General features: G+C 38.7%; 2 protein-coding genes across 4 annotated transcripts in view; one reads left to right on the forward strand and one right to left on the reverse strand.

Annotated features, from left to right (window-relative positions):
- DARS (aspartyl-tRNA synthetase) overlaps positions 1 to 2,032 on the reverse strand; it is a 36,056-nt gene extending 34,024 nt beyond the window's left edge. Inside the window, exons 1-2 of the mRNA NM_001006528.3 lie at positions 1,906 to 2,032; positions 662 to 719 (exon numbers count right to left, since the gene is read on the reverse strand). Coding sequence (NP_001006528.2) covers positions 662 to 719; positions 1,906 to 1,977 — 130 coding nt within the window. The 5' untranslated portion in view covers positions 1,978 to 2,032. The remainder of the gene's footprint in view (positions 1 to 661; positions 720 to 1,905) is intronic.
- Positions 2,033 to 2,130: 98 nt separating this feature from the next.
- THSD7B (thrombospondin type 1 domain containing 7B) overlaps positions 2,131 to 25,673 on the forward strand; it is a 481,009-nt gene continuing 457,466 nt past the window's right edge. For all 3 annotated transcript variants that reach the window (XM_046944128.1, XM_046944125.1, XM_046944127.1), the window contains exons 1-2: positions 2,131 to 2,334; positions 9,501 to 9,593. The gene's annotated coding sequence lies outside the window, so the exon portion shown is untranslated. The remainder of the gene's footprint in view (positions 2,335 to 9,500; positions 9,594 to 25,673) is intronic.

The raw sequence follows: 25,673 nt of genomic DNA on the forward strand, positions 1-25,673 counted from the left end.
AAACAAACAACCCTGACATCTCCAGGACTTAGTATATCATTAAAAAAACCCACAATAATTTAGTACAGGGAAGTCAAACCTGCAGTGTCAGCGAAAAACTGACAGGCTGTGTAGGGCATGGTCCAAATGGCGATTCCTTACTCTCTCTAGACCCAACTCTGATATCCAACCATTATCAGGATATTTTTTCCTTCTATCTTATCAGAGTGTTCTGTGTTCCAACTTGTGTTTCCGTGACCTCCAGTCCAAATGCCACAGAATTTCCAGTCTGGCTTTACCTTCTCTACACTATTCTGATAAGCAGCTTTAGATAGTAACAAGATCACTACCCCTCAGCTATCTCCTTTCCAGGATGAACCAACCCAGTTCCTTCAATCTCTCCTCACAGAACCTGTGCTCCAGTCCCCTGACCAGTCTGGCAGCACTCCACAGGACAGACTCCAACAAATTAGTGCCCTCCTTGCACTGGAGAGCTCAAATCTGGACGCAGCATTCCAAATGCAGCCTCACAAGCGCCAAGCGTATTCAAATAAAGGGAAAGAATGACAGCAGGATCTTAATGAGAAAGTCTGATAAATGATTTTTCAAACAAGTAGTGAACACATTCAGTAGGTGACTTTTTTGCCACCCTCTTCTTTAAAAATGCTTTTTTCAAACTGACCTGGTTTCTCTTGGGATTGTATCATTGATGACACTCCATATCTTTCTTTCGCATAATCCTAAGAAAAGGTAAGAAACATATATCAAAGGAGCACACACACATTAGTTAACTGAGGTAATACAAAACAATTAGCTAAAATATTTAAGAAGTTGTGTTTCAGGGATGATGTAATCTCAAAGATCTAAGTGAAAAAACTGTGCCCTACAAGACAAATTCCAAAATTAAACACATATTAGGATCACTATTCACTACACAGTAGTACAAATGTCTCTATGCAGAGCCTACTCCAGAATACGTAATGAAGTCCCATGGAAGAAGATCCACTGCTGAGCACTTCCTTCCAATATTCAGGCACACTAAGGAAACCAGCAGCCTACCATGACAGTACAAGCAAGCTTGACAGATTATTAATAAAATCTGTTATGGAAGACACTGGGGTGGGGGTCTATTAATTAAAAAGATCTCAATTCCACATGCAGATTCCCAACTAAGCCCACACACTTCAAAATTAAAAAAAAAAAAAAAAAAAACCACTTATTTTGTTCTAGCCAGTAAATGAACATAATATCATCCTAAATGGTTTAGCTGGGGCTCCTGGCTACTTTACTTTTGCTTAACCATGGTCCACGTATAATTTTTTTCTTACAGAAGTCACCTATAATACGAATTCCTTGTTGCTGATGCACATTCAGCCTTTCAGAAGAAAGCAAGGCTGACTTTATAGCGAAATGAACTGACTTTCATTATTTTTATCTTTACTCTTGAAGAAACACGGACACTGCTTTTCAGCACTGATCAGAGACCTTCAGGCACAACCTCCTGCCACGCCAGCAGCAGCCACTGAGGCCCTGCAGCACAGGCCTGCTTCTGAGCAAGCAGCCCGGCCGTGTCTGTGGCTGACCGCCCTGGGAAGGGGCACACGGGCAGGGCGCTCGTGCGATGCTTCTCGGCGACACACAAGAGACCCGCGTCCCGCGGGCTCGGGACACACTCTGTGACGGGAAAGGGGCGAGGCTCTTCAGCCAAGCACCAACTGACAGGGCACAGCGAAGGGAAAGAGGAGGATAAACAAGCGGCAGCTCTGCCCCCGGGCCCCTCGCCCGGGCCCGACCTGCCCACCCCGTGGGACGCCGCCCCCGGCCCCGCGGCCAGCTCCGACCCGCGCTGGACCGGGCACGGTCCCTTCAGGGGACTCGGGACGCCGCGCTCGCCCCTTCCCCCCTTCACTCCCAACGGAGACCCACGTCAGCCGCCGGCTGCTCTTCGTTGTCCGGGCGGCGGTCCTTGCCCTGGCCGCGGCCCGCAGCGCTCGGCATCTCGCTGTAGTGCCTCGCGACCCGGCCCGCCTCGGGTCGGCCCCCCGCCGCTTCCGCGCGCCTAGCTCTCGCGAGAACGTGGCGCGTGCTTCGCGCGGTCTGCGAGATTATCGCGAGGCTCGAGCTGCAGCCGTTGGAAATTAACGGCTGCTTGGGGGCGGCGCGAGCTGCCTCAGCGTGACTGAGTGGCTGCGGCGTCTCTCAGTGTTGTAGGGATCGCGAAAGCTTTTGCGCGCCGCCCCTAAGGCGAGTAACAGCGCAAGCAGCGAGTGTTTCACAACACTACTACTGTCCTGACGGGGTTCAGCACCTCCAGCAGCCACATACAGAACCGAAATCTGTCACGCCACAGCAGAGGTGCGCTGCTCTGGACCACAGCACTGGGGTGGGGAGCGGGTGGGTTTGGTCCCCATTTGCCCTGCTGTGCCATCTGGCGCCCTGTGACGTGAGGTAAAGTGTCGGGCTGAGCTGGTGTGGCGGGCACGCTGCCGCTAACACAATAGGTTTGGCTCAGAAGCTGAACCAAAGTATGTTTTTGTTCCATCTTAGCCTGATAGGTTAGTCTCCTTTCTTCCTGCTACTCCTGATTCTCTATTATTAGTTAGCTAAAACCCAAAGTTGCTCTGGTCATTTCAGGAGAATGAACATAAGAGCAAATCCAGGTGTTTCCCTGCAGCTGGGTGCTTAACTCAGTGCTGCAGTTTTGAAGCTGGGGATGGCTGCAGGTGCCAGCTTTCAAAATGCCTACAATCAGAGTTGTGAGCAGCTGTTGAATCCTATGGCCAAAGCTAGTTCATTTTATGAAGGAAGGGGAGTTAGCAGGCCTGATTTAAGTTGCAGCTTTGAACTCACACATTTGACTAACTAATCCTTCTTGCGGTATCGATTAGAGTTCTTCATTTCCTGCCCTACAGTTGTTTATTTTACAGCGCTCTGTTCTGCATAGGTTCAGCCTTTCTTCTGGTGGGAATCCCCTTACAAAGTTCCCCTTCTGCCTCCGTTTCACAGAATTACATACTTCACAGTTACAAGTCCACTTAGCTTTTACAAAGTCCTTTCTTCTCATGGAAAACGCTATTGCAAGTAATAAAGATCCAGTAACAGAAGGGACAAACCAGAGTTAGTTCTCATACCTACTCACCAGAAGACACAGAATTAGATATCATGCAGTCTATTTAAACAATAACAATAACAGTAACAAAGCACGTGGATTTCTTGCAGCATGTCACTTGTGTCACAAGGCTGAGCAGAACCACTGCTGAGCCTTAACTAACAGATGCAAATCTCATGCCTCATAGCTGAGGGATCAGTACCATCTGCATGACTGTACTGTGCAACTTTTGCTATTTTGCTGCCTTTGCTGCAAAATTCAGTAATAGCAAGCCAACCCTGTAACCCTTGGTTTTATGCTGGGAGCCTTGGAATAGTGAATAGCATAATGAGTATTTCCTCTGAGGGCAAATAACCTGAAGGTGGTTCTGAAGGAATAAACCCTTTTAATGTAATGGGGGTGTTAACTGAAAATAAAATATAGCCACTTAGGGGGCACTTTAATTAATTATTCCATTGCCAAAATTTCAGAAGAAGCATTTTCCACAATTAATCCTCTTGCGTCATTTTCAACCCCTTTGCCTTGCAGTGCTAAAACAGGTTTTTTGAAAAAAAATTCTACAATTCACCACAAACAAACAAACAAACAAAAATTATTAATTTCCTAATAGTACTTATTTCAGATTTGTTTAAATAAACTCTTCAAAATTCTTGATGTAATTTGGGTCTGTAGCAGAAACTTGTTTTGCCATATCCCTCTTGCTAAATGTATTACAACTTTTCAGTTACGGGAACGAAATACTACATGACAGTGCTGCAGCTCATCTGCTGCACCTTCTGTCTCGCTGCACCGTTATTGAAAATCACTTAATTGGGGCAGTACCTGCAGTGAACCTTGGAGTGGTAAGCGGGAGCAAAGCCGGGCCCAGGGTGGAGGGGCTGGGAGACCTGCGGCCGCCAGCGCTGTCCCTGGGGCTTCCAAGGATTACCAAATGGAGATGACATCACCCGCAGCCAATCAGTGGGCCCCGAGGGGATGGCTGGATGGGAGCCATAGTCCACTTAAGTAACAAGGCATGACATACCATGTGCTAATGCTAAATAATTTATCCCTCAGGCATATAGTGAATCGCAAAGCCAAGCTGAGACCTGGTCCACAGTTTGTAGTTTAAATTAAAAGTGCCTTTTCTATCTTAAAGGGAGAGAGGTGCTTGTCAAATGTTATTATAAAAAGTGAGGTGCAGAAATCCTGCTCCTCTGTCCGTAGCTACAATTTAATCTAATCTCAACACTGTGTAGTGATTTGGGAGATGTACTCCACACATTTCTATTAGCACACAAGAAAATCTTTAAGTCTTGGTAAATATTCCATATATCCTTGAAACTTAGGCGTTAACACCTGCCATATCCTAAACATAAGATACAGATATGTCTGTCTTGTTAATGTTACATGGACGTTTGTGTCTCACTAGGGATCCAGAGTCATTTGTTTCTGCTTACGCTGAAGATCACTGTCTCCCCTGTATAGTTTGAGCTAGTAGTAAACAGAGGGTGGATACGATGTTAACCATAGAATTTCTTTGCCTGCTGTTGGCTCCTGGAACTCGTAGTGTAGCCTTTCCAGTTCAGTGTTGCAACTGAGCCTTGCCAAACTTTTGCCATACTTTTGTTAAAATATAGCGATGGTTTTACTTAAGAGCTGCGGCCAGACACTAAACAACACTTGCACTGAAGTCATGAGAAGTTGACAGTAGACAGCACCTTCCACAGTCTATCCTTATGCAGCACTTTGCAAAAATGGTTGCTCAAGTATTCTTTAATTTTCAAGAAATTGACAGTTAAATATGAACTGTGTTGATGGGAAGGAGATAAGAATTGCATTACGTTATTTTTACGTAAGAAATTTAAAAGGCTTGTGGCCTATGGACTAAGTGAGAATATATTTACCTAGACTCTATGTTGTTTGGCTAGTTAAAACCCAAAGAGCACAAAGTGGTACAGAGTTAACAGGAGCATGTGGAAAAAAACACAAAACAAATTGGTAGTGTCTCTGAGAGGTCTTCTGGGAATTCAGCTTTATTGCCACAGTAGTGTACTTTCCAGTATGCAATTACTCGTTGTCATGGAAAGGGATTTTGAAGATTTCTCTTCTTTTGGATGCTGCAAAGCACCCTATATTAAATAAAAGGTTGCACTTGATTTTTCCTTTCCATATTAATTTATGGAATGATGTTCTTGTATGATTCTCAACAGGCCACAACCCATGTTCCTCTTGGATAACAAAAAGGAAAAAGACATGTAGTTCTCAGTGGTTAAAGAAAGCTCTTCTATTTATAAATTTCAACCCTGGCAAAAATGTATTTTTTTAATTGATCATTCTTTTTTTTACTCAAACATTTGTACAATGAGCAACAAAGGCTTTGCATCTAAATCCAAGTAGGAACAGAATTTGGCAAATCTAATTCCTTCCTGGATTTTCGCAGCTCTACTTCCTTTAGGAAGTTTTTAGTCAATGGGAAACAAAGGCTTATTGAAAGGATTAAAGTTGCAACTATTCTCTTTGTTTCAGAGGTTCAATCACGGTTTTCCTCTAGTAAACAACATTTGCAATTAATAAGACTTCTAAAAAAGCAGGAACTTTGGGGAAGTACGTGATTATGATAAGCAGGATTTCTTTTAACAGAACTCTATACAAAGAAGTGGTCTTTTTAAGTTAAGATAATGATAAACAACTGAGTTTCTCAATGCGTTTTAAAAGGATTCCTTCTGATAAAAGCAAGACAACATGCACTACAGTCAGGGATGGGCAACACATTTAAATAGGATAAATCTCGTCAACAGTTTATTGTGCCCCAAAATGATTCTAAATAGCTGCAAACAACTCACATTTCATGTCTTGCATAAACCTAGTCATCATGTCTTTCACTGTGAAATATCTGTGCCCACTGGATATACAGCACTGCATATATTTATGAACTATTACCCATAAATTGTTTATCGTTTCCTTTATCGGATGCTTGAGAAAGGCATTTGGATAGCAGTTATCTGCGCATGAATAAGAACACATGGAATATTTAATCTTTATAATTTATCTTTTACCGATTTTATGTCAGGAAATAGCTTATGAATATGTTTGTGTCAGCTATATTTTTCTTACTCGCTTTATGTGTATTCCTAAGAAATAATCCCTGAGTGAGGGAAACTGAGGGATACTTTTTGACTTTGGTGACAGCCTTCCCTGGAGGGCAGTGTGGAGCTGCAGGATGACTCGGAATGAGTGTGCCGGGAGACGTTCCATGAACAGCTCATCTATTGTTTTGACCCAAGTGCCCAATTCTTTTTCTGAGGTGGCTCCTGTCCAAAGGAGGCTGAAAACAGCAATCTGGAGCATAAAGGAACCGCAGTTCTGACTAGCCCCTTAAGTGCAAGCCCATTGTTATTTCTTAGACGCCATTGCTCATTTACAAAAAGCATCTTAAGCCGTCGTATTTCTAATAATAATTTTTAGGCTTTTATCTCACATGTAAGCAGACTTCTTCTATCAGATTTTTTGATTGAGTGTTCCTCTGCACTGAGTGTCTTTGATAACTTCTAACCCAGAGCTGGCTTTTGGTGAAGCTGTAAACTGTTAGAAACAGAAGGTTTCAGTAGAAATCCTGACTAAGAACTTTCTTTCAGCTGTAGGAACAGTGCTCTGTTATCAGTAAAATGTGAGTCAGGCACCCACATAAAATCTGATCTTTGAGATCATCCACTGAAAGTTCTTTGTTGCTGTCTAAAACAAACAAGAAACAGAGTCGAGTCATCTAAGTGATTCAATGTGACACACAGGATGGTAAATGCTGTTTTTCAGACATTTTCCTAAAGCAGTGTGAGCTAGTTTGTAAACAAAGTGTATTGTTGGGTAAAGGTGCTACAACAGACATCGTGCATGTATGCATTGAATCAGGCTGTGAAGACAGTCACATAGAAATTTGTAAGTTTGCGTAAACAGACAGGCTGATTCCTAGAGGAAATAAGCGTTAGCATGAGAACAACAGCTGAACTAAAATCCCATAAGCCAGGAAAAACAGCTACACAATTACACTAACAGGTGGTTGGTTTCAAAACAAATTTCAAGGTCTGACAGCTCTGTGCACCTGCTTTGGGCTGATTTCTTTTAAGAACTTAGATTTGGCATGAGCCAGTGATAAAAGCCATAATTCTTTGTGTCTGAGAAAATTCATAATTACCATATAGTGATGATAAACTTCTAAAGCTTGCTAGAAGTAGCACTTAGCCAAAAGGCAATATGGGTCATTCTGCACACTGTCATTATAGCTCAAGCTTTTCTCTACCTGAGAGCTTCAGGCAGACACCATTAGGATCAATCCTCTCTTGTAAACTGAGATAATTCCATCTCACTAGGATGGTGTGATTTGGATTAGGTAGGACTTCAGCCTTTTCTTTTGCCATCATAAGAAAAATAAAATTTTATTTGATAGGGGTTTTAGACAAAGATGTTCAGAAAATTCTGTTTTAAGGGATATATTCTGTTCTAAATTTCTTTTAATTGCTACCATTTTGTTTGTGGAGGGCTTATATTTATTTAGTCTCAGTTTATCTGGTTTTTCTTTCCTGAGTTTTAAAGTAAAGCAGGTTGTTCATTTTAATATTGGGGAAAAAAATGAAGGTGTGCTCTTATCATTTAAACTAATGTACTGGCAGTCATTTTGGATGGCTCACGTGTCAGAAATAGTAGAAGTCTTAAATTTGGTCAGAACAGATTCACAAATGTAATATTTTGGGTTGAAGTTAATTTGTTTATATGGAATTGAAATAATATTTTCAGAGTGGCCTGAACACCTAGAAATTAAAGTTCTTCTCATATTCAGGTAGGGAGGTGATATACAGTGCCAAATTTATCTCGGCTCTGTAAGACCTGGGCCTTCATTTTTGAACACCTCACATTGCCAACCTAACATGTTATGTTTTTATGTGAGGCAAGCCTGAGCTCTAGAAACGTTTTGTTTTTCCTTCCAGAGGGAGCAGGGAGAACACGATATTAATTTTCTATCCTGAGCAACCAATGTGTTTAAGTGAAATGCTCACCTACAGTTCTGGGGACACCAGCATGAGCTATATGCTGTACAAGCTGCAGCTCCTTTTTCTGCTGTACTTCTCACCCTTGTCTGTTGAGCAAACTTGTAGACGTTTATAAACTTTAGGGTGTTTTAAATTGTGGGGAGTGCACACAGAACGCTGAGGTTAGTTCTTTATCCTACTGTGGATGTTTCTCTGCTATGTTTTGCTGTTTTTACAGGTGATGTTAAGTATATGGTTCACAGCTGGTAACAGATACACAGGATGATTAACCTATATCTTTTTTACAAATGAAAATAAAGATCTCATATGATAATAGGTTTTGTTTTAACTGTTCCTTGTTCATAATGACTCAATATTTACCTGACATACATTTTTTTCTTTTTTTCTGAAGATTCCGTTTTCCAGACCTGAATAGATTACTATTTTTTTTTTATTTATTTATTTATTTTTTTGGATACGTGAGAACATCCTTATTAATTTGTGCTTGACTGCTATATATGATTCAACTGCAGAGATTGTGTGGGTGAATAAATCTGAGGATATGTAAATTTTCCATAATTAGTTAATGTTTTATAGGGCAGTAGCCCTTTCTACCTGTGCAACTAGTAGAGGCTGGCTGTCCAATGTACTCTCTAAAAGAAAAGAAAGTACTTTATCTTAAAGAAAGCAAGCTTCCACATAGTTCTTGTGGTAACCTGCATTTACACCAAAGTTCAGTGTGAAACCACATCCTCAGACTAAACTACTGATACAGATGCACCCCTATCCCTTTCAGACAGAGTCATCCAGGTTAGCAAAGCTCTGTGAGTGAAAACTAACCAGGTTGACCTTATTGAAGCAGAACAGGAAATGCTCTGAAGAATATAGCATAGATAAGGATTAATATTTCCACTGGAGTGCCGTATGATGAACAAATGAGAAAGAGTTAATAGGCATTACTTGTATAGTACAGCTGTTTGCAAAGATGTGTTTCTCTATAGTGTGAGTCATTCTGAGATGTGCCTCTTAAGTTTTTTTTTCATTTAGAGGCTGCCACTATTCTGCCTGCATTGCCATGATTAGCAGTTCTTCACCCAGTGTGAAGACTACATGAGAGTTGTGTTGCATCCTGGTGCATCTGTAGATTTCTAGCTGCTGTGGGGTGATCCTTTGGCTTTTTAGAATGTCAATCTAAGCTTTTCAGAAGCTTGGGACAGATCAGGACTTAGCTTTGGATGCTTTTCTCAGAGATCTGACTGCTGAAGAGTGCTCAGATTTTAAATGGAAAGATTTGACCCACTTTGGGAAGGAAGAAGAACAAATAGACTGGAAGTGGGGAGGTCACCTTTAATAGTACATGAACTACTTCTTAACAAGCCTTACAATTGCTTTGTTTCTTCCTCTTCTAGTGCTATAAACATGGCTAGCCAAAGGAAGACAGTAGAAAACAACTCAAGGAAGCTATGAAGACTGTTGTGAAAGCAAAGAAGCCAGCTGGACTGGTTAGTGTTAAACACAATCTCTAACAGTTGTATAGTGATATATAGCCTCTAAAAAGGAAATTTGTTTTTTCCACTTAGACCTTTTTCTTCTTTATAGAGGGAAATCTTGTTCTGAATTCTTGTTTAGATGTTACAGCAACAACAGGTGGATTATAAGACTAAATGATATACTGTGTGCATCTGTCCAGTTTATAATTTTAGCTGGGCCATTGGCATGTAAATGTACGTAATTAGCAAGACCAAAACATTTGACACTGTCCTGTATAACATCCTTTTCTCTAAAGCAGTGAGATGTGGATCTGATAGGTGGAACATCTGGTGGATAAGGAACTGGCTGGACGGTTGCACTCAAAGAGTTGCAGTCAATGGCTTGATGTCCAGGGGGCATCCAGTGATGAATGGTGTTCATCTGGGCTTGATGCTGGGACCAGTGCACTAAGCTGCATGGTGCAGCTGACTTGCTAGAGGGAAGGAATGCTGTCCAGAGAAGCCTTGGCAGGCTTGACAGGTGGGCCTGTGCAAACCTCATGATGTTCGCCAAGGCCAAGTGCAAGGTCCTGCACCTGTGCTGGGGCAATCCTGAGCACAAATACAAGCTGGGCAATGTAAGGGTTGAGAGCAATCCTGTGGGGAAGGATTTGGGAGCATTGGTTGGTGAAAAACTTAATGTGAAGTAGCAGTGAGTGCTTGCAGCCCAGAAAGCCAACTGTATTCTGACCTACATGAAAAGAGGGAAGAACAGTTTACCAGGGAGTGTAGGGACAGAACAAGGAGTAACAGCTTTAAACTAAAAGAAAATAGATTTAAATTAGGCATTAGGAAGAAATTCTTTACCATGAGGGTGGTGGGGCACTGGCACAGGCTGCCCAGAGAAGCTGTGGACACCCCATCCCTGGAAGTGTTCAGGGCCAAGTTGGATATGGGGATTTGGGCATACTGATCTAGTGGGCCCATGGCAGGGGGTTGAAACTATGTGGTCTTTGATGTCCCTTCAAACCCAAACCAGTCTATGATCATAGGACAGAGAACAGCCAGGAAGCTCAGTGTGTGTTTATCTACTATCTATTGCACTTGTCATCTTTTCATGATTGCAAAGTTTATTTGTGGTGCTACTATGGCAGTAAATGATGTAGATTTGAGTCACTCTTGGGTACAAGTTACTGTATCTGGTTGGGATTGTTTTTGCAATACAACATTTTCGTAATTATGTGATATCAAATCATTTGGATATCTATCACTGTTAAAAAAAAAAAGAAAAGAAAACCCAAACCTTAGTAAAAGATTTTTAAGTGAGCACTTAAAAGAGCAATTTGTTTTGAGCAAATCCATATTGATTTTTCGAAGAGCGTACAGATGGGATGCAATGAAAAAGACATTTATACTAACTTACTGATAATTTTTGCCAGCAACAGGAAAAGAGGAATGCAAGAGTAAGTTCCTTTTTTTTTTTTCCTGCTCTGATGTAGCCTGGGCAGCCTGGTTCAGTGGTTGGCAGCCCTGCCCATGGCAGGGGGCTTGAAACGAGTGCTGGGTCCTTTTCAACCCAGGCCATTCTATGATTCTGTGATATAGGAAAAAGCTAATGCATGATCATAAGGTTAATATCAATAAAGGTGCATAAAAGTTCTTGCAGTTCAAATTGTATGAAAACTAAAAAGCTATAAGCACTAGATTTTTCTTTCTTTTATTTTGAGATAGTGTAGAAACCACAGCATGGTCTTTGGGGGCATTACTATGTTTTAAAAGTAAACAATCGGCCTGGGTTAATATGGCCATGGCTCCATTGCTCCAGTCTTTACCTAATATCAGCAGAGTTTTAAGTGTTGCACCTAGGCCATCTTAGCTAGAACCAGAAACATAGATATGAAACAAACAAATGAAGGTAAATTTAAAATAATTTTTTTCCTAGGTGTTGCTGAAACATCGTTTGACATTCTGTTCTAGTCATTTAAAGTAATGCTGGGATTTGCACTTCAAAGCAGTTTTCCCAGATAAGTTATAAGAGGGTACACTTGGTCCTGATAATGGAAGCATTTAATGTGATTTCTCCACATTTCTCAGTAACTTAAAATTGCGTTTTTTCAACTGGCACAGTGAAGCAAGTGAGGGCATTCTCATACATAAAGCTCACTTTTTAATACATAATAATAGGCTAGATTCTGTTTGTAGTCTTTCTATAGCCCTGGTAAATAGACAGCTGCTTAATCCATGATTGAACAGGAGAAGATTTTAATACGTCCATTTCCACTAAATGGCTTTCCACTAAAAAAGACTCATTTTTCTTAGTTTGGACACAATTACTAGAGCAAGTACATTTGTCACTGAATTAGGAAATACATTTTTTAATGTAATAACAAAATTCTTAACCTTACGCTTAGGAGGCCACAGGTACAGTTGAGAATGTTGAATAGTAGTTTGTGATATTTTGTATCTGAAGAAGCAAGCAGTCAGGGTAACATTCACAGGTCATGGATTAACATTGTGAGTGAGAGTAAGTTTGTAGATATCAAACCTAACTTTTCTTAGTTTGTGGTGTATAAAAAAGGTGTTCGGTCTAGGTGGTATGGTTGTTGAATGCAGGTGGTACATCTGTGCATGTGATTAGAAATAACTATCATGCATTTTCAGAGGTCCTATTACCAAGGTCACTGTAATGTTACACAGCATTCTTGATCCCTGTCCCTCTTTTCTTAACCATGGATGAGGAAACAACATGCCTTTGTTGTCCAGGAGGTGTGCACAAGCATTTGCACTATGCACACTGCCTAGTGCCCTCTGACTCCTTTTCTTTCACTTTTGACCCTCCACTGGGCAGCCTGAATTGGTTTCCATAGCAAATTAAGTCTTGTTTGCAGACAGACATGGCCAGTTGGTAACTGTCAAAGAATGGCTCTGGGTGCAGGTGTTCCTCTGTTGCTGTGTTCTCCCTTTGCTGCAATATTTAATATCAGTCCCTCAGATTTTCACTACTTCCTATTTGAAATTTTACAGACATCTCTGATATAAATCCAAGGATGTTTTCTTTTCCTGTTAGGTCTTCGAGAGCCACATTCTGCTTGCATACACTAACTCCCATTTGTAAATAGTAACTCTGTCTCTGTGGTGGGTTAAGATATTGAACTGCATTTCTCATTTTGGATTTAACTTTTATTAAAAAAAAAAAACAAAAACAAACAAACAAAAAAACAGTCTACAAATCTTAGGAATTAGGAATGAAGAAGTGGTTTTACCAGAATTTTTTGCAAGCTGAAATATTTCTGACAGTAAAAACAAAATTCTCTGTTAGAGGTGCAGGTACATTTAGAAAATGGTTTTATCCACAACGCTTTATCTTCATTTGGAGGGAAATTTGAATTCTAAGGTAACACCAGATGAAATACAATATGCATGCACAACAGGAACAAAAAGGGATGGCTCTGTATGAGAGAGAACAAAACTGAGGAAACAGGAAGAAGGAGAATGCAGATTTTGCAAAGGGAATACAAAACAAACAAGCAAACTCTTTTGTGTAATCCATGTAGCAAGCAAGAATAGTAACAACAGAGAAATAAATGCAGTACACAATAAAGGATTAAGAAAATGTTATACTCAGTGATCTGATTGAGCTAGAGTTGTCTATGTACCATTGACTCTCTTGTACTTTGAAACCAATTTGAAGTACACTAAACAAGGAAAATGAGAAAAATGCCAAACTAGTTTTGACTTTGGATGTTTGAGCTGTAAAATATTCTCATTTCATTTATTTGTTTGCCTGTGATATCATCTACAAGAGGTGATTGATTTCTTGCCATTCAGTATTCATTAATTACAACTAAAGATAGGGATTGAACATTCAAACTTTGACTGTGAATAATAACATAAGTAGTACACTCAAAGAGAACAGATTTTCTATGTTATTGTAGTAGCTATTACAGTGTTTCTGTATCAAGATTTCAATCTTTCTAAGTTATCAGTGTCATATAACTTCTTCTACAGTAGGTTGAATAGCATTTCAAATTATGGCTTTGTGGTCAAAGACTGGAAATAGAGATTAACCTAGAATAGCAAAGAAAAATAACCTTGTTTTAACTCTGCAGGTACTACAGAGTCTTCTACAACATCAGAGACCTTGTAGTTTCTCAGACAGAGTATTACTCCTGACTTCCCAGACACAGTGTTTCTATTTTAAAAGCTTTTTACTTGATTCCATGTCAGGAATCATTTTCTGTGCAATATACTGCTTCAGTCCCATGTATTCATAATTGCTAGGGGAAAGCCGTGTCGTAAGTCCATTCATGATTTAAATTATGATGGTGGAAACTGGGGAGACTCTTCAGTGCAGCAATAATGCTTCTTTTTCTTCACTGCAGTTCCAAAAAAAAAAAAAAAAAAAAAAAAGGATAAAACATTTTTTACATGTTGTTCCAATTTGATTCAACTCAAGCCATGATCTTCTTATGAACTTCGTAGCTTTCTTCCTTTCTAATTTGTTTGTCACAAGCCATTTTCTGCTTAGCTGGTTAGTTTTAGGTTTGCTTTGGAAAAATGGGCGTTCTGGCTTTGTGTCTCAAATGTTTTGGCCTTAAACTGAACAGAATGCAGCCTGGAATCACTTGAAATCCAATTGCTTCCAGTAACCTTGGAAAGGCTTGTGTAAATATGACATGAGCTCTGAAGAACAACATTGAGAGGCCTGTTTATGCATGAGAGGAGAAACTTACTGTCTGGACTAACTGATTTAAAATTCATGCTTCTATTTCATAAACCACTTCCAAAAAAAGAAAAAAAAAAAGTCTGAATAATGCTTGGAGTGTAGTTTAGCCATTTACCATTGGTATTTTAGTTTGCTGTTGTTTTTCATTGAATAACAATAATGTATATGCTACATTTGTAAAATGATTCTGTTCCTTTTTTCCTTCTTTTCAATTTCTGTTGTTTTTTCCCCTTTCTTTTATTTCTTTTTAGTTCATCTCTTGATTTTCTGAATTTCTTTCTTAGTTTCTCACAATTGGCAAAAGTCGTCAATGGAATTAAGTCAAATAGGGTACTTTTATTTTAATATTTATTTTTCCTTTTTTTGGCTTTATGAGTTGTAGCCAGCTTGGTGAGGTGCTGCATTTAAATACAGGCATCATTAGTGAAGATCTGTGTGTGCACAAGTGAGAGCAGAATTGGCTTAAGGTCTACGTCAAAAGGAAATTGTGTAGGATCCTGCCGTCCCTACCTGTTTCCCATTCCAACAGCAATGGGCTGAATCAGAAGGAAACTAATGAATTTTGGTCGATTTCCTTCAGCACACCAAAGCTCTTTAAACACACACTGAAGAAGGGAAATGAAGTAGGATTAGTCCATTTCCCTTTGAAGCCAGCTGTGTGTTCACAGTGCAAGTACTGGAACGTTATTTCACTTGCCACTTTCTGGCTGTGAGCCAAATTGTAGTATCATCTTAAATTGATGCAAGAGCTGAGAATACCTAGAGTAGCACACAGACTGTCTCTGAGCAGTGAGTCAGAAATTGGTGTCGGAATGGCAAATTAACTTGCGTTGTTATTCTTTGGTTCTTTGCCTCTTTGGCAAAGAACTCATTTTTTTCTTTAGCTTTGAAGTGGCCATATGCAGTTCTGTGCCTTATTTTCCCTTTTAGATTCTCTTCAGGTTTTCCCTTTTTGACTTCAAACAGGAATGTGAATTTTTAATGTAATATTAAGACATGTTGTTTTTGGATTTTTTTAGTGCTACAAAGTTGTATTTCATCTTATGCAGAGTGTGTCTGGGGAGGAAGGACATTTGAGGAACTGTGTAATGCTGTATATGTGTGACTTATGCAATTACTATTGTTCTGCCTTTATATAGGACTTCTCTCTCCAGAAAGTCTCAAAATATTTTGTAAATAGTATGATAATTTCATAGCATGTTAAATCTCAGGGTCTGCAATTTTCTTTGTGCACCAAAAGGTCAAGACATCACAAAAAGTGTCTGAGTACTGTGAAGTTGTGAAGGGAAGAATTGGAGCACATGGGCTGGTACTGCTCACAAGAGTTCTTGGATCTCTGTGTTCTCACAGAGTCTTAGTTGTAATGTGTCCACAGGCATTGGCCTTGGCTCTGTCTGTTACGGAGCACCTGCCTTTTCCATGTTTTTACATGCCATTGTGGTTTTTCTCTGTTTAGTTATGGCACATTTTTGAAAGGTGCAAACTAAGCTGACAAATGTGCTGCCCTGGTGGCGTAAATGAAATTGCACCAAGCCTTTATTGGTATGCCAGTGTTGGCTGGAGGTTACACAGTTTTCACAGTGTGCATTGATGTAGCAATGCTGGCAGAAATTTGTTCTGTAGTGCTGACTCTAGGGATTGGTGGATGAAGATTCTTGGTTGCCCTTAAAGTAGATGCATACTAACCAAATTAGGGATTTGTAGATGAGGACTGGGACTTCAGACTCAGCCAAGAGGTGAGAGGAGAATTGGTGGAATGCTCAGAGCACCAGAGCAATATTAGACGGTGTCAAGCTGAGTGCAGTACAGTTTCTCCCTGAGGTTCACCTCTGCTTGCAGATTGAGGGAGCTGCTGAGTTGGTAACAGAACTGACAAAAGGCAACTAACATAAAAACATGCTGACAATAAGTTTAAGGAAGTCATCAATAAATATGAGGAAAATTGCTTATTATTTTGACTGCAGTTTCTTATCTAGTAACAGTACCATCTATAATAGCAGCAATGGATTATAGGAGGAGAGCTGAGTTCAGATCTCAAAATCTGAATCTGTATGGCCTTGGCTTTTAAGAACATTAGGCAGACCAAACCTAAATGTATGGATAAAACTGATATCTCTTCAGTCTGTGGAGAAACCAAAGGAATTTTTTAGTTTGCTTTTCTTTGTTCTCAAGAAGGCACAGTGAAAGGAGAGAAGATGAGAAAAGATATGCTTGCATTCCCAAAGAGGCCTTAGGAAAAAAAAAAAATCAGCACAACACCCGGGTGATAAAGAGTCAGGTAGGAAACAATGAACCGCCCTGAGAATTTGCATGCAAAACTGCCCGTAAATGAGAGCTACAGGAAAGCTTGGCAAGTATCAGTATGTACTGTTAACTCAGCCAACAGAAAACTGTCAGTATTCTGCAAAGCCCAGAAAATAGTCCCAAATGTGTGCACACAGATTAGACATGCATGATTTTTAGGGGCCCTGAGATGGAAGAGGATGCACCCAATCAGGGGAGTGGGGAAAAAAACAAACAAAGAAGTGCAGATAATTCAGTACTTCCCAACCCTCCACTATGGAGATGTTCCCTTTTGTAACTAATACAACAGAGGTAGAAATTAGGCCACAGCATCACTGGAGCAGACGGGCAGGCTCTGTCTGTGCAGCAGCAGCATGTGCTTCTTTTCAGGGAGTTGCGTGGCAACGGAATGCTGTCTGCCTGGGTAGCTGCAGGAGCCCATTGAAACCCATGGACAGCCAAGAGAGAAGGAGAGAAAGGAAGAAAGGAGTGGGGGAGTGAGCTCACCAGTTCAAACATTTCTGGCAGCAAAGTGAGGATGCCAGGAATGAAAGAGGGGAAGTAAACTAGGAAAGAGGAGAAAAACTGGCTGTTAATCTCTCCAGAGATGCCTAATTTTATTTCATACAAGTCAGAGGGATGTAATATCCTTGATTTTGTAGAACATGTGAGAATGGTGAAGTCCACAGAATATGTTATTTTGTACAAGTTGAACAGGCATGCTTCTGAAAATCAGAAAGTGCTTGCAGAAAGCTGGATATGCACACACAGTGTTACTGTAGATATTGAGAAACATCCTCCAAGGCACCTACTTGCCCCGCCTGGCTCTCCGGATGATGGGGCTTTCAGGCCAGTAAACTCAGCTGCCACTAGCTCAGCAAAGACATGCAAGCTGCTGTAATTACATCATTAAATACTGTGCTGGGGACAGAGTCTATTGCAGTGACCAATAACTAGATAGCATCACTATGCCAAGTGACTAATTTCTGTTAGTTTGGGAATTGGCTAAATTATCACTTCAGCTGGGATTCGAAAGAGTCTAAGGGAGTCAAGTGTTTAACTCTCACTGAATTTCAATTGCATACCTCCCAGGGAAAATTAATGAGCTGACTCCTAGGAAATATTGCCATTTCCAGAAATACCCACATTTATTGCTTGCTGTCCAGTTGTGTTTTCCCCCTCCTTTATAGATACGGAATATTCATTTTTACATGCAGAAATATTAATCAGAAATCTCACTTGTTATTAACTTTGGAAATTTAGAGTCCTTATGTAACAAACTTTCAAATGACTCCAATTAAATTCTTCTGCCAGAGTTGTGAAATAAACTGTTTCAAAGACTGACACTCTGACCACTCTAAGTTAGCAACTCTCTGATCTAGCTGGTTAGTTCTCACACACACACACACACACACTCAAGATCAGATTCTGGAAATGAGCACTAAGTCAGCCTTCACCAGAGGCTGTTGCAGCATGTTTTCTTAGTGAAAACTTGAGCCCTGAAGAAAATGTTGGAATTAGTTAAATATTGAAACAGGAAATGTTCTTGTAAATTGGACCAGTATTCCATCTAATGTGAAGCCAATCATTGACAGTTACCAGAAGTACAAGGATGTGTATGACGTGTAGTTTTGAAAAGGATTGCCTATAAAGAGAATTTCTTTCAAACCATGAATTTTTAGTGATGGGACTATTTTTTTTAATATAAAGCCTAAAAAAAGTTATCTTGATCATTGTAAGAACGCCAGATGATCTGTAAGATCCTTACGGACAAATGCAACTATTGAATTATTGTTTTATGGTAAACAATTTCAATACTGCATTCTGCCAGTAATACCTTAAGTTGTTCATTCTTTGGTTTTCCTCTAGGTATGTACAGGACTTCAGTTAGTGGTATGAATGTGCTTAAAACCTTCATATTAAGAAAAGGGCTGCACAGTCATTATTGTGCATGAGACTGATGAGATGTTAGTAATTAAACACACCCTCCAGGAATATGGATGTGGTGTCATACTGTCCTGTTGTGTGAAGGCCACTCTACAGCAGCAGCCAACCACATCTGAATTTCAGGAGTGACACTAACAGACTCAGATAAAAGCATCATGGACCTTTTCTCAATTGCATAAGTGGGTGGTTTTCTATTGTGAAGGCAGAGATTAGGAAGCTCTCTTTGCAAAAGATACCCAAAGAACTGCACACAGTATTTCAATTATATCTGAAAAATTCTGTTGTATGAGTTAACAGAGAAACACTGTTTCTCACATCGTGAGATATAAAAGAAACTGTAATAAAATAAAATAAAAGGTAGACAAAAGAAGTAATTTCCTTTGAAAACCAGAATGTAAATTACTGGTTAACTTTTTATTTTCTTGTTGCCTTTTAATAAACGTTGTGATTTTTTTAGAAAGGTAGGATGTCTGGGGAGAACTAACCATCTAGATAATGGGTGGTTGTGATAGGTACAGCTGTAGCATATGCTGCACTCAAAGAAGCAAATCTTTGTGGATCAAACATCCGATGTACTGCATCTATGACATTCATACTTTAATTCACAAGTGCAGACTTCTAGGGTCTTTTTTGTAGATTCTATGTTGCTGCTGTCATCTAGCATATCATTCCTATTACTCTCAGTTCACTAGGTTGTGCAAGAAACAGTTTTTCTTTCAAAGCCTAGGAAATGAGCCATGTTGATTGTTCATCAGAGAATACAGCTGAAATTTAGCTTTGTGTTTGACTGCAGGAGAATTTTTTTCTGTAATCAAGAACCATGTATCCATTCTATGTCTGAAAGTAGGATCGCAAATTCCCAGGTTTTCCAGGATATGTGAACATTTCAGCTATTCTGATACAATAGTACTGGGCTCAGCCTTTACTTTTCTCTTATCAGATTTGCCATACTGTACAATACAATAAAAGCGCCCCCACACACAAAAAAAAACAATGTTAAAACAGGGTTAAGGTGAGGACATATACTCACTAAGGAAGGAAGTTCTGAAATACTGTTTTCATTAAAGTCTTCACTCAACGAACAGAACGTTATCAAAAGTCAAAGGATCTGTGGCTGAGAAGGACTGAAAGTATCCTAACATTTTTATTGCTGCAGTATGAGCTTTATTGTACAAAGTGATTCTTCAGTGATCTGCTCCAGCTTGATAATCCCATCCACTATCAAAATGAATGAAAAGTTACTGCAGTAGATTAGTTGCAGTGCTTGCTGCTGTACATTTTAATGCAGCAGTAGATTTTTTCTTTGATGCCTAGAGAAGACATTCAAAGCAGAGAGCCTATGTTCAATTCTGAAATTCTCCTTTTACAAACTTCCTCTAATCATCCTGTTAAGTGTATTAAGCTCTGATATACCCGCTTGAGTAGCTGATTTCAAGGCTGGATTTTCTGTGCGCATTACTAATTGGCAATTGATAGTCCATGTGCAAACCCACATGGAGCTTTTAAATTTTGCCCAGACATAGTTTTCTGAGCACACTTACTCAATTTCACTCAGATATCACAGAAAATATATTTGATACAAATCTCACTCACTTTGATGTGGTTTCCATAGATTTCATGAATAGGATTTGACACCTAGAGTTTTTTTTTCTTTATTGACTCCCTGTTATGTTTACATTTACATGCATTTTGGCGTGGGATCATTCCTACATATCATGTCATATCCTGTACATAATTTTAAAATGACCTGGGGTAATTTAAGGAATTTAATGGAATACCATATTCCAGTGGCAAAATATTATCAGAAATTATCAGTCAGCATTCTCAGTAGATTTTTTTCTATGATAGCAAGTGAGATTTTTTTCAATTAAGTTAATATAATCTGCAAGTATATCGTGATGATAAAATAGAATCAGCTGGTAATAAATAAATGTCAAGCAAAAGCGCAGTTTGCTGATTCCAGTAATGAGGATGCATGGAAGCAGCAGAAGGAGGGCATAATGTCCGTAGTAGCATCAGTCACACTTCTTTTACAAATATTCTGTTCCTTCAAAAGACTTCAAAACTATGAAAATAAATAGCGTTCACTGAGTAATCTAAATTGTGTAGGAGGGGCTTTGATCAATTTTTCAGAAGGTTTGTGCATACCTCACAAGACCCGGGTTTTAACAGGGGGCAGTGGGGAGCACTGCAGCACTCAGAATCCTGCTGTTGTTGCTGTGGTTGCTGCTCGACTTCTGAACACACTGTAAACAGCAAAAACAATTCTGGTGCTTTCTAATTGCCTGGCTACAAGCATAAAGATATAAATACTTCTGCAACATGATTTATACATAAAGTAACCAGAGTAATCTCAGTTTTATGTCTGTTGTTTTGTATCAGGAAAGATTAGGATTAGGGTCCTATGCACAGATAATTAACAAACACTTTTAGGTCAAAGGAAACAAAAATTTCAAAGGTGTGTATATTTCGTTTTACTTCTGTATAGGAAACAGATCATTAACATATTGAAACAAGCTCTGAGGATTTTATTGTTAGTGTAAGTCACTCCTGGATGATTTTATTCTGGAAAAAGAATGTCCATACATTGACTGTTGGTGTTTTTAAGAAGGTGCCCTGCTTCAAACAAATATATCATAATTGTATGACATTAGGCAAGACCTTGGCTTTTAACAAGATATCATTCCAGTATATACAGGTTTTTATTGCAAAACGCTATAGAAAGATACAGTGCAAGGTAGAACGTATTCAGTTTGAAAATTCTGAAGGAAAGTCTGTGATCTTATGTAAGCTGCTCTGAGAAGCACTTGATTTTTTCTCATTTGATTATTGATCTTTTTTTTCTGTTTGTTTATTTATTTGCTTGTTCTCCATTTCTGTCTCTCTTCTCTCAATTTTTAAGCATTTCCTCTTACTGATAGACAATAAAATCAATGAATTAACATAAACAAAACATATGAGGTAAATGATGACCAGATTTTCAGTCATTGTGAATGTTTTATCATGAGTTGGGCTGTGTTTCTTTAAATGAATTGTCAAAATATGATGGCTATCAGATTAAGAACAAATCTCAATTCATTTATTTTATATTTAAGTACAGATTCTTGATTGTCTATGTTGTCACTGCTGATAACTTGTTGAACTGTGATACATTACTCCAGCTGGGGAGTGGCCAGTATGCCAATGAATCAATGGTTCCATTTTTCGTTTTTCCCTCACCCCCCCGAATTTCATCAGTTTTACTCTCTTGTGCTTTCCTTTGACTTCTTCTCAGTCGTGTGGTTATTTAGGGAGCAATACTACTGTATATAGGGTTGTTTAATATAATACATGTTTTCACATTTAATTTGCTATAAAATTTACATATGTTTGGCAATGCCATGTCAAATGAGAGTAAATCCTAAGGAGGTGCCCCTTACTTAACCCAGTATCTTGTGTTATCCAAAGAATAACTTCAAAGCTGATTATTTTACCAAGAGGCACCACACAGAGGAACCCTTTGATTCTCTCCTTTTACTGTTCATGAGCTCTGATAAAACAAATTAAAATAAAATTTCTCAAAGACTTCTTTTTTATATTTTCAGTTGCCCCAATAAAAGAGATCACCTCCACATTATTGGGTGAGCTGTAAACCGCTTTTCTGTTGAGCTACAGTGATTACCATTCACACATTCCTTAGTTTAAAGGAAAAAAGAAAGCTTTATAACATGGAGCCTGTATTACACAGCCCTGTCATTGTGTTTACATGATTCAATACTGCAGCTGGTTATTCCCTTTTTTCTTTTTCTCTGACAATAACTTTAGATGATTTTTCTTGAAGTAAAATCATGTTCCTGTTATTCACCTATGTTAGAAAAATCCTACCATGTTTGAAAGTGTCATCATGATTGAAATTGTATTGAGAATTTAATAGATATGAGCAGATGTGTCTCCAGTTCAATTCCTACACTTGGTAATAGTGAAAGATGTGTACTTCTGAGAACCACTCTTTAAGTAATGACTATACCATATGTTGTTGTAGAAAAACATGAAGGTTTGGCTAACTGTTTACAAAAATACTATGTATCGTTCAAACTCATTTAAGATTACCAAAGTTATCTTAAAACACAGCATGAGTGATTTAAATCAAGTACTTCAGTAGTGCTGATGCGCATTTAACCTTGTATGTTCTAAACAGCTATGTGGCTAATTGAGAAAGACTTAGAAAATTGCTAGTCCTGTATTGAACAGTTTTTTGGCAAATCATTTAACTGGGCTGTCCTGACGTTTTGTTTGATATGTGAGAACGTATCCATCTCACACTGCTTTTATTATGAATGCAGGAAGTAATGGTTATTAGGGCCTGGGAATCCTGTTAAAACATATCCTTGATTTAACATGTCTCCACTGACAGTAGATTACTTTGTAAGCAAAAGAAAGAACTTGAAGTATTCAAGTATTAGAAGTCTTTGCATAAGGTCAAGTAAAAAAATAACATACTCATAAATGATATAAAAGATGAAATCAACAACCTAAGTCTTAGTGCATTAAAAGTAACCACACACTTAACATATGAACTCTGTTAATTTAAAATATTTTGAAACAGCAAATAAGAGAACGTTAAGTCAAGTTTATATGAAGAAGTAGTATCTTTTACTGGACAAACTGACTTAACTGAAATAACAGCTGGGCTTTCTGGGGAATTACATCTTAGACTTCAAGTAAAGCAACTTCTTTTGTCTAGTAAAAATACTTGCTGTCCCTGTACAGCAGCATCATTGCTACTACAAACATAATGCATTTGTGAAAAGAACTTTTTGTTTCCTAGTTATTCTTTGTTCTGCTTCACAAAACGATCGATTCCTCTCTGGAGCAAATTCAGATACAATACAATGAGTCAATGAGTCAACAGCAGTGTTTTGTACCATGTGGCCCCAGTTAAAAGTGGTATGCTTTGAGCCAGAGATCCTTAGACACAGCTTGCATGGAATTGCTGTCAGAGTCCATTAGATGTATTCCAAATTTGTAGCCACAGGGTGTGCTAGACACTGGGCCTGGAGACTCCACTTCTGTCGTTTACAGCTGAGCTTTTATCCTCCAAGGTTGAACCCTTGATAATTTGGTATTGTTTCAGGTCTTGTTTTATAGTATTCTCATAGAGAAAACACCAATTGTAATTAATATTTGGTCTTTTGAACAGCATTCTCAAGTCCATAGTAAATTTTGCCTATAACGAGGATATGGGCTGAGATTAACAGTGGCCCTGGCAATCTTTTCAGATAGATTGAGGAATGACTTTGCCACAAAGGTTGAATGAGCAGTTGTGTTTGAGTTTGCTGTCTGTATAGTTTTTGTATTCTGGCTGTCAAGGGATTCTTTAGATTTCGTCACTGCTTACTACAGCATTGAAACCAATATAATTTATGTACTATAAATACATTTAGTATTTTATGTATGATTTTTGAGTAAGGATGAGAAGTTTTTCTAACACATAAGTAATAATTAGGTGATGAAGGAATGCATATTTACGAGTGTAATGCAGTGGCACAAGCAATGAGTTGTACAAGCACACCCACAGATAGTGTTGAAGCTGTGGTAATCTGAGAACATAGAAGAACAGGCAAGGCCAGGATTCTAGGAAGAGGCAAAGACTATAGTTCTCAGCTGGAGCAACAGATAAGCTTTTGTAAACACAAGAGAGAAAGAGAAATGTAGTAGAAGCAGCAAATTTCAAACTTTATTCTGTTTCTGAATAATTGCATTGATAATTCACCTGTTTATGTTATTCTATTAAATATTTTAAGAGACAAAAAGGGGCAAGTACTACTGTGGCACAGAGGGAGATGGAAAAGTCATTAGCCACTAGGAGACTGAAGGATAGTGGTGAAAAGCTAGAACAAAGGGAAAGCTTAAAAGCAAGTACTGAAGAGAAAAAAACTAATCTACTGAGGTAAAGAGTTTTGTATAAACAAAACCTCAGCAATACTCTTCCAAGGTAATCTCATGAATTTTAGTCATTTCTTGTGGGTTTGTGTCAGAATTTCTCCACCAGTATCCTTGCCAGATAAGGATTCACTCTCTTTAATGTAATTGTATTCACATTTGTATTTAAAGTAAGTAGACTCCTTCTTTGTTCTTGCATTTTCTTGAGTTGAAAGTTTTCTCTCTTTAAGTGTGACACACTTGTTCTTTTATTTAGTGAGAGAATCAAAGCAGCTGAGATTGCATAGAATTGTCTCTAATCAAAAGAAAGCAGATAACTCTGTAGTTTGAAAGTGAAACCCAGCAGCAGTTCCAATGAAAACAAATCTCATTAACTGTAACTGTTTTTTCTATTTATACTGCCTTGTTTTCTATCTGCTTGCAAATTGCTGTTTCTTTCTTCTTCTGCTGTAGTTCTAAGAAGCCAAAATGGAACTAAATGTGCTTTGATTGTATTTACAACATTATCCAAAAAGTCATTGCCTCTCATATCATGTGGAGGGTACATTATCTATTCTTTTAAATACTCAGTTATTGGAACTTAATAGAAAGTTTGTTCTTTCGCAGTATCAATACTTCTTTCATAAGAAATTTGTCTGAAATGCTTTCAAAGAAAGATATCTTACAAAATTTCAGAGAAAGACATGGTCAGAGGCCTATTGAAGTGTTTCCTGGAACAATACAATTCTCAAACAAGTGTTGTTTATTAAATATCTCTGTTAGTGTATGTATTTTGTTTTTAGTAGTGATGAATGTAAATGTTTATAAAACTTCTCTTTTTGCTTGTAAATTGTCATCCCAAGATCTAATACAGTCCTTCTATGAAACACAGAACAAGATTGATGATGAGCTTTGCTCACTTGTCACTGCGAAAGTCTCACTGAAGATGTACTTTTAAGAAGTTATATCTCACATTACTGATACTAATGATATTTATTATGGAATTGATAGAATGGCAAATGTTGGTTTAATATGCAAATCTGTATCATAGCAAAGAACAAAATAGCTAAACTGTTTTTCAAAGTGGCGATTGTGAATGCAAGGAAAGATGCAAGCGTTTGCATGCAGTATGCTTGCATACGCAGAAGCGGAAATTTATGTGTTCTAATGATACCTGTGCCTGCAAAATGTTGAATATGTAAATATGCAAGTAGGTAATTTGAAAGGACAGTTTCTCATGCAGCTCAATACTTCTG

This window comes from Gallus gallus, chromosome 7 (genome assembly GCF_016699485.2).
Source record: "Gallus gallus isolate bGalGal1 chromosome 7, bGalGal1.mat.broiler.GRCg7b, whole genome shotgun sequence".
Classification (NCBI taxonomy): Eukaryota; Metazoa; Chordata; class Aves; order Galliformes; family Phasianidae; genus Gallus; species Gallus gallus.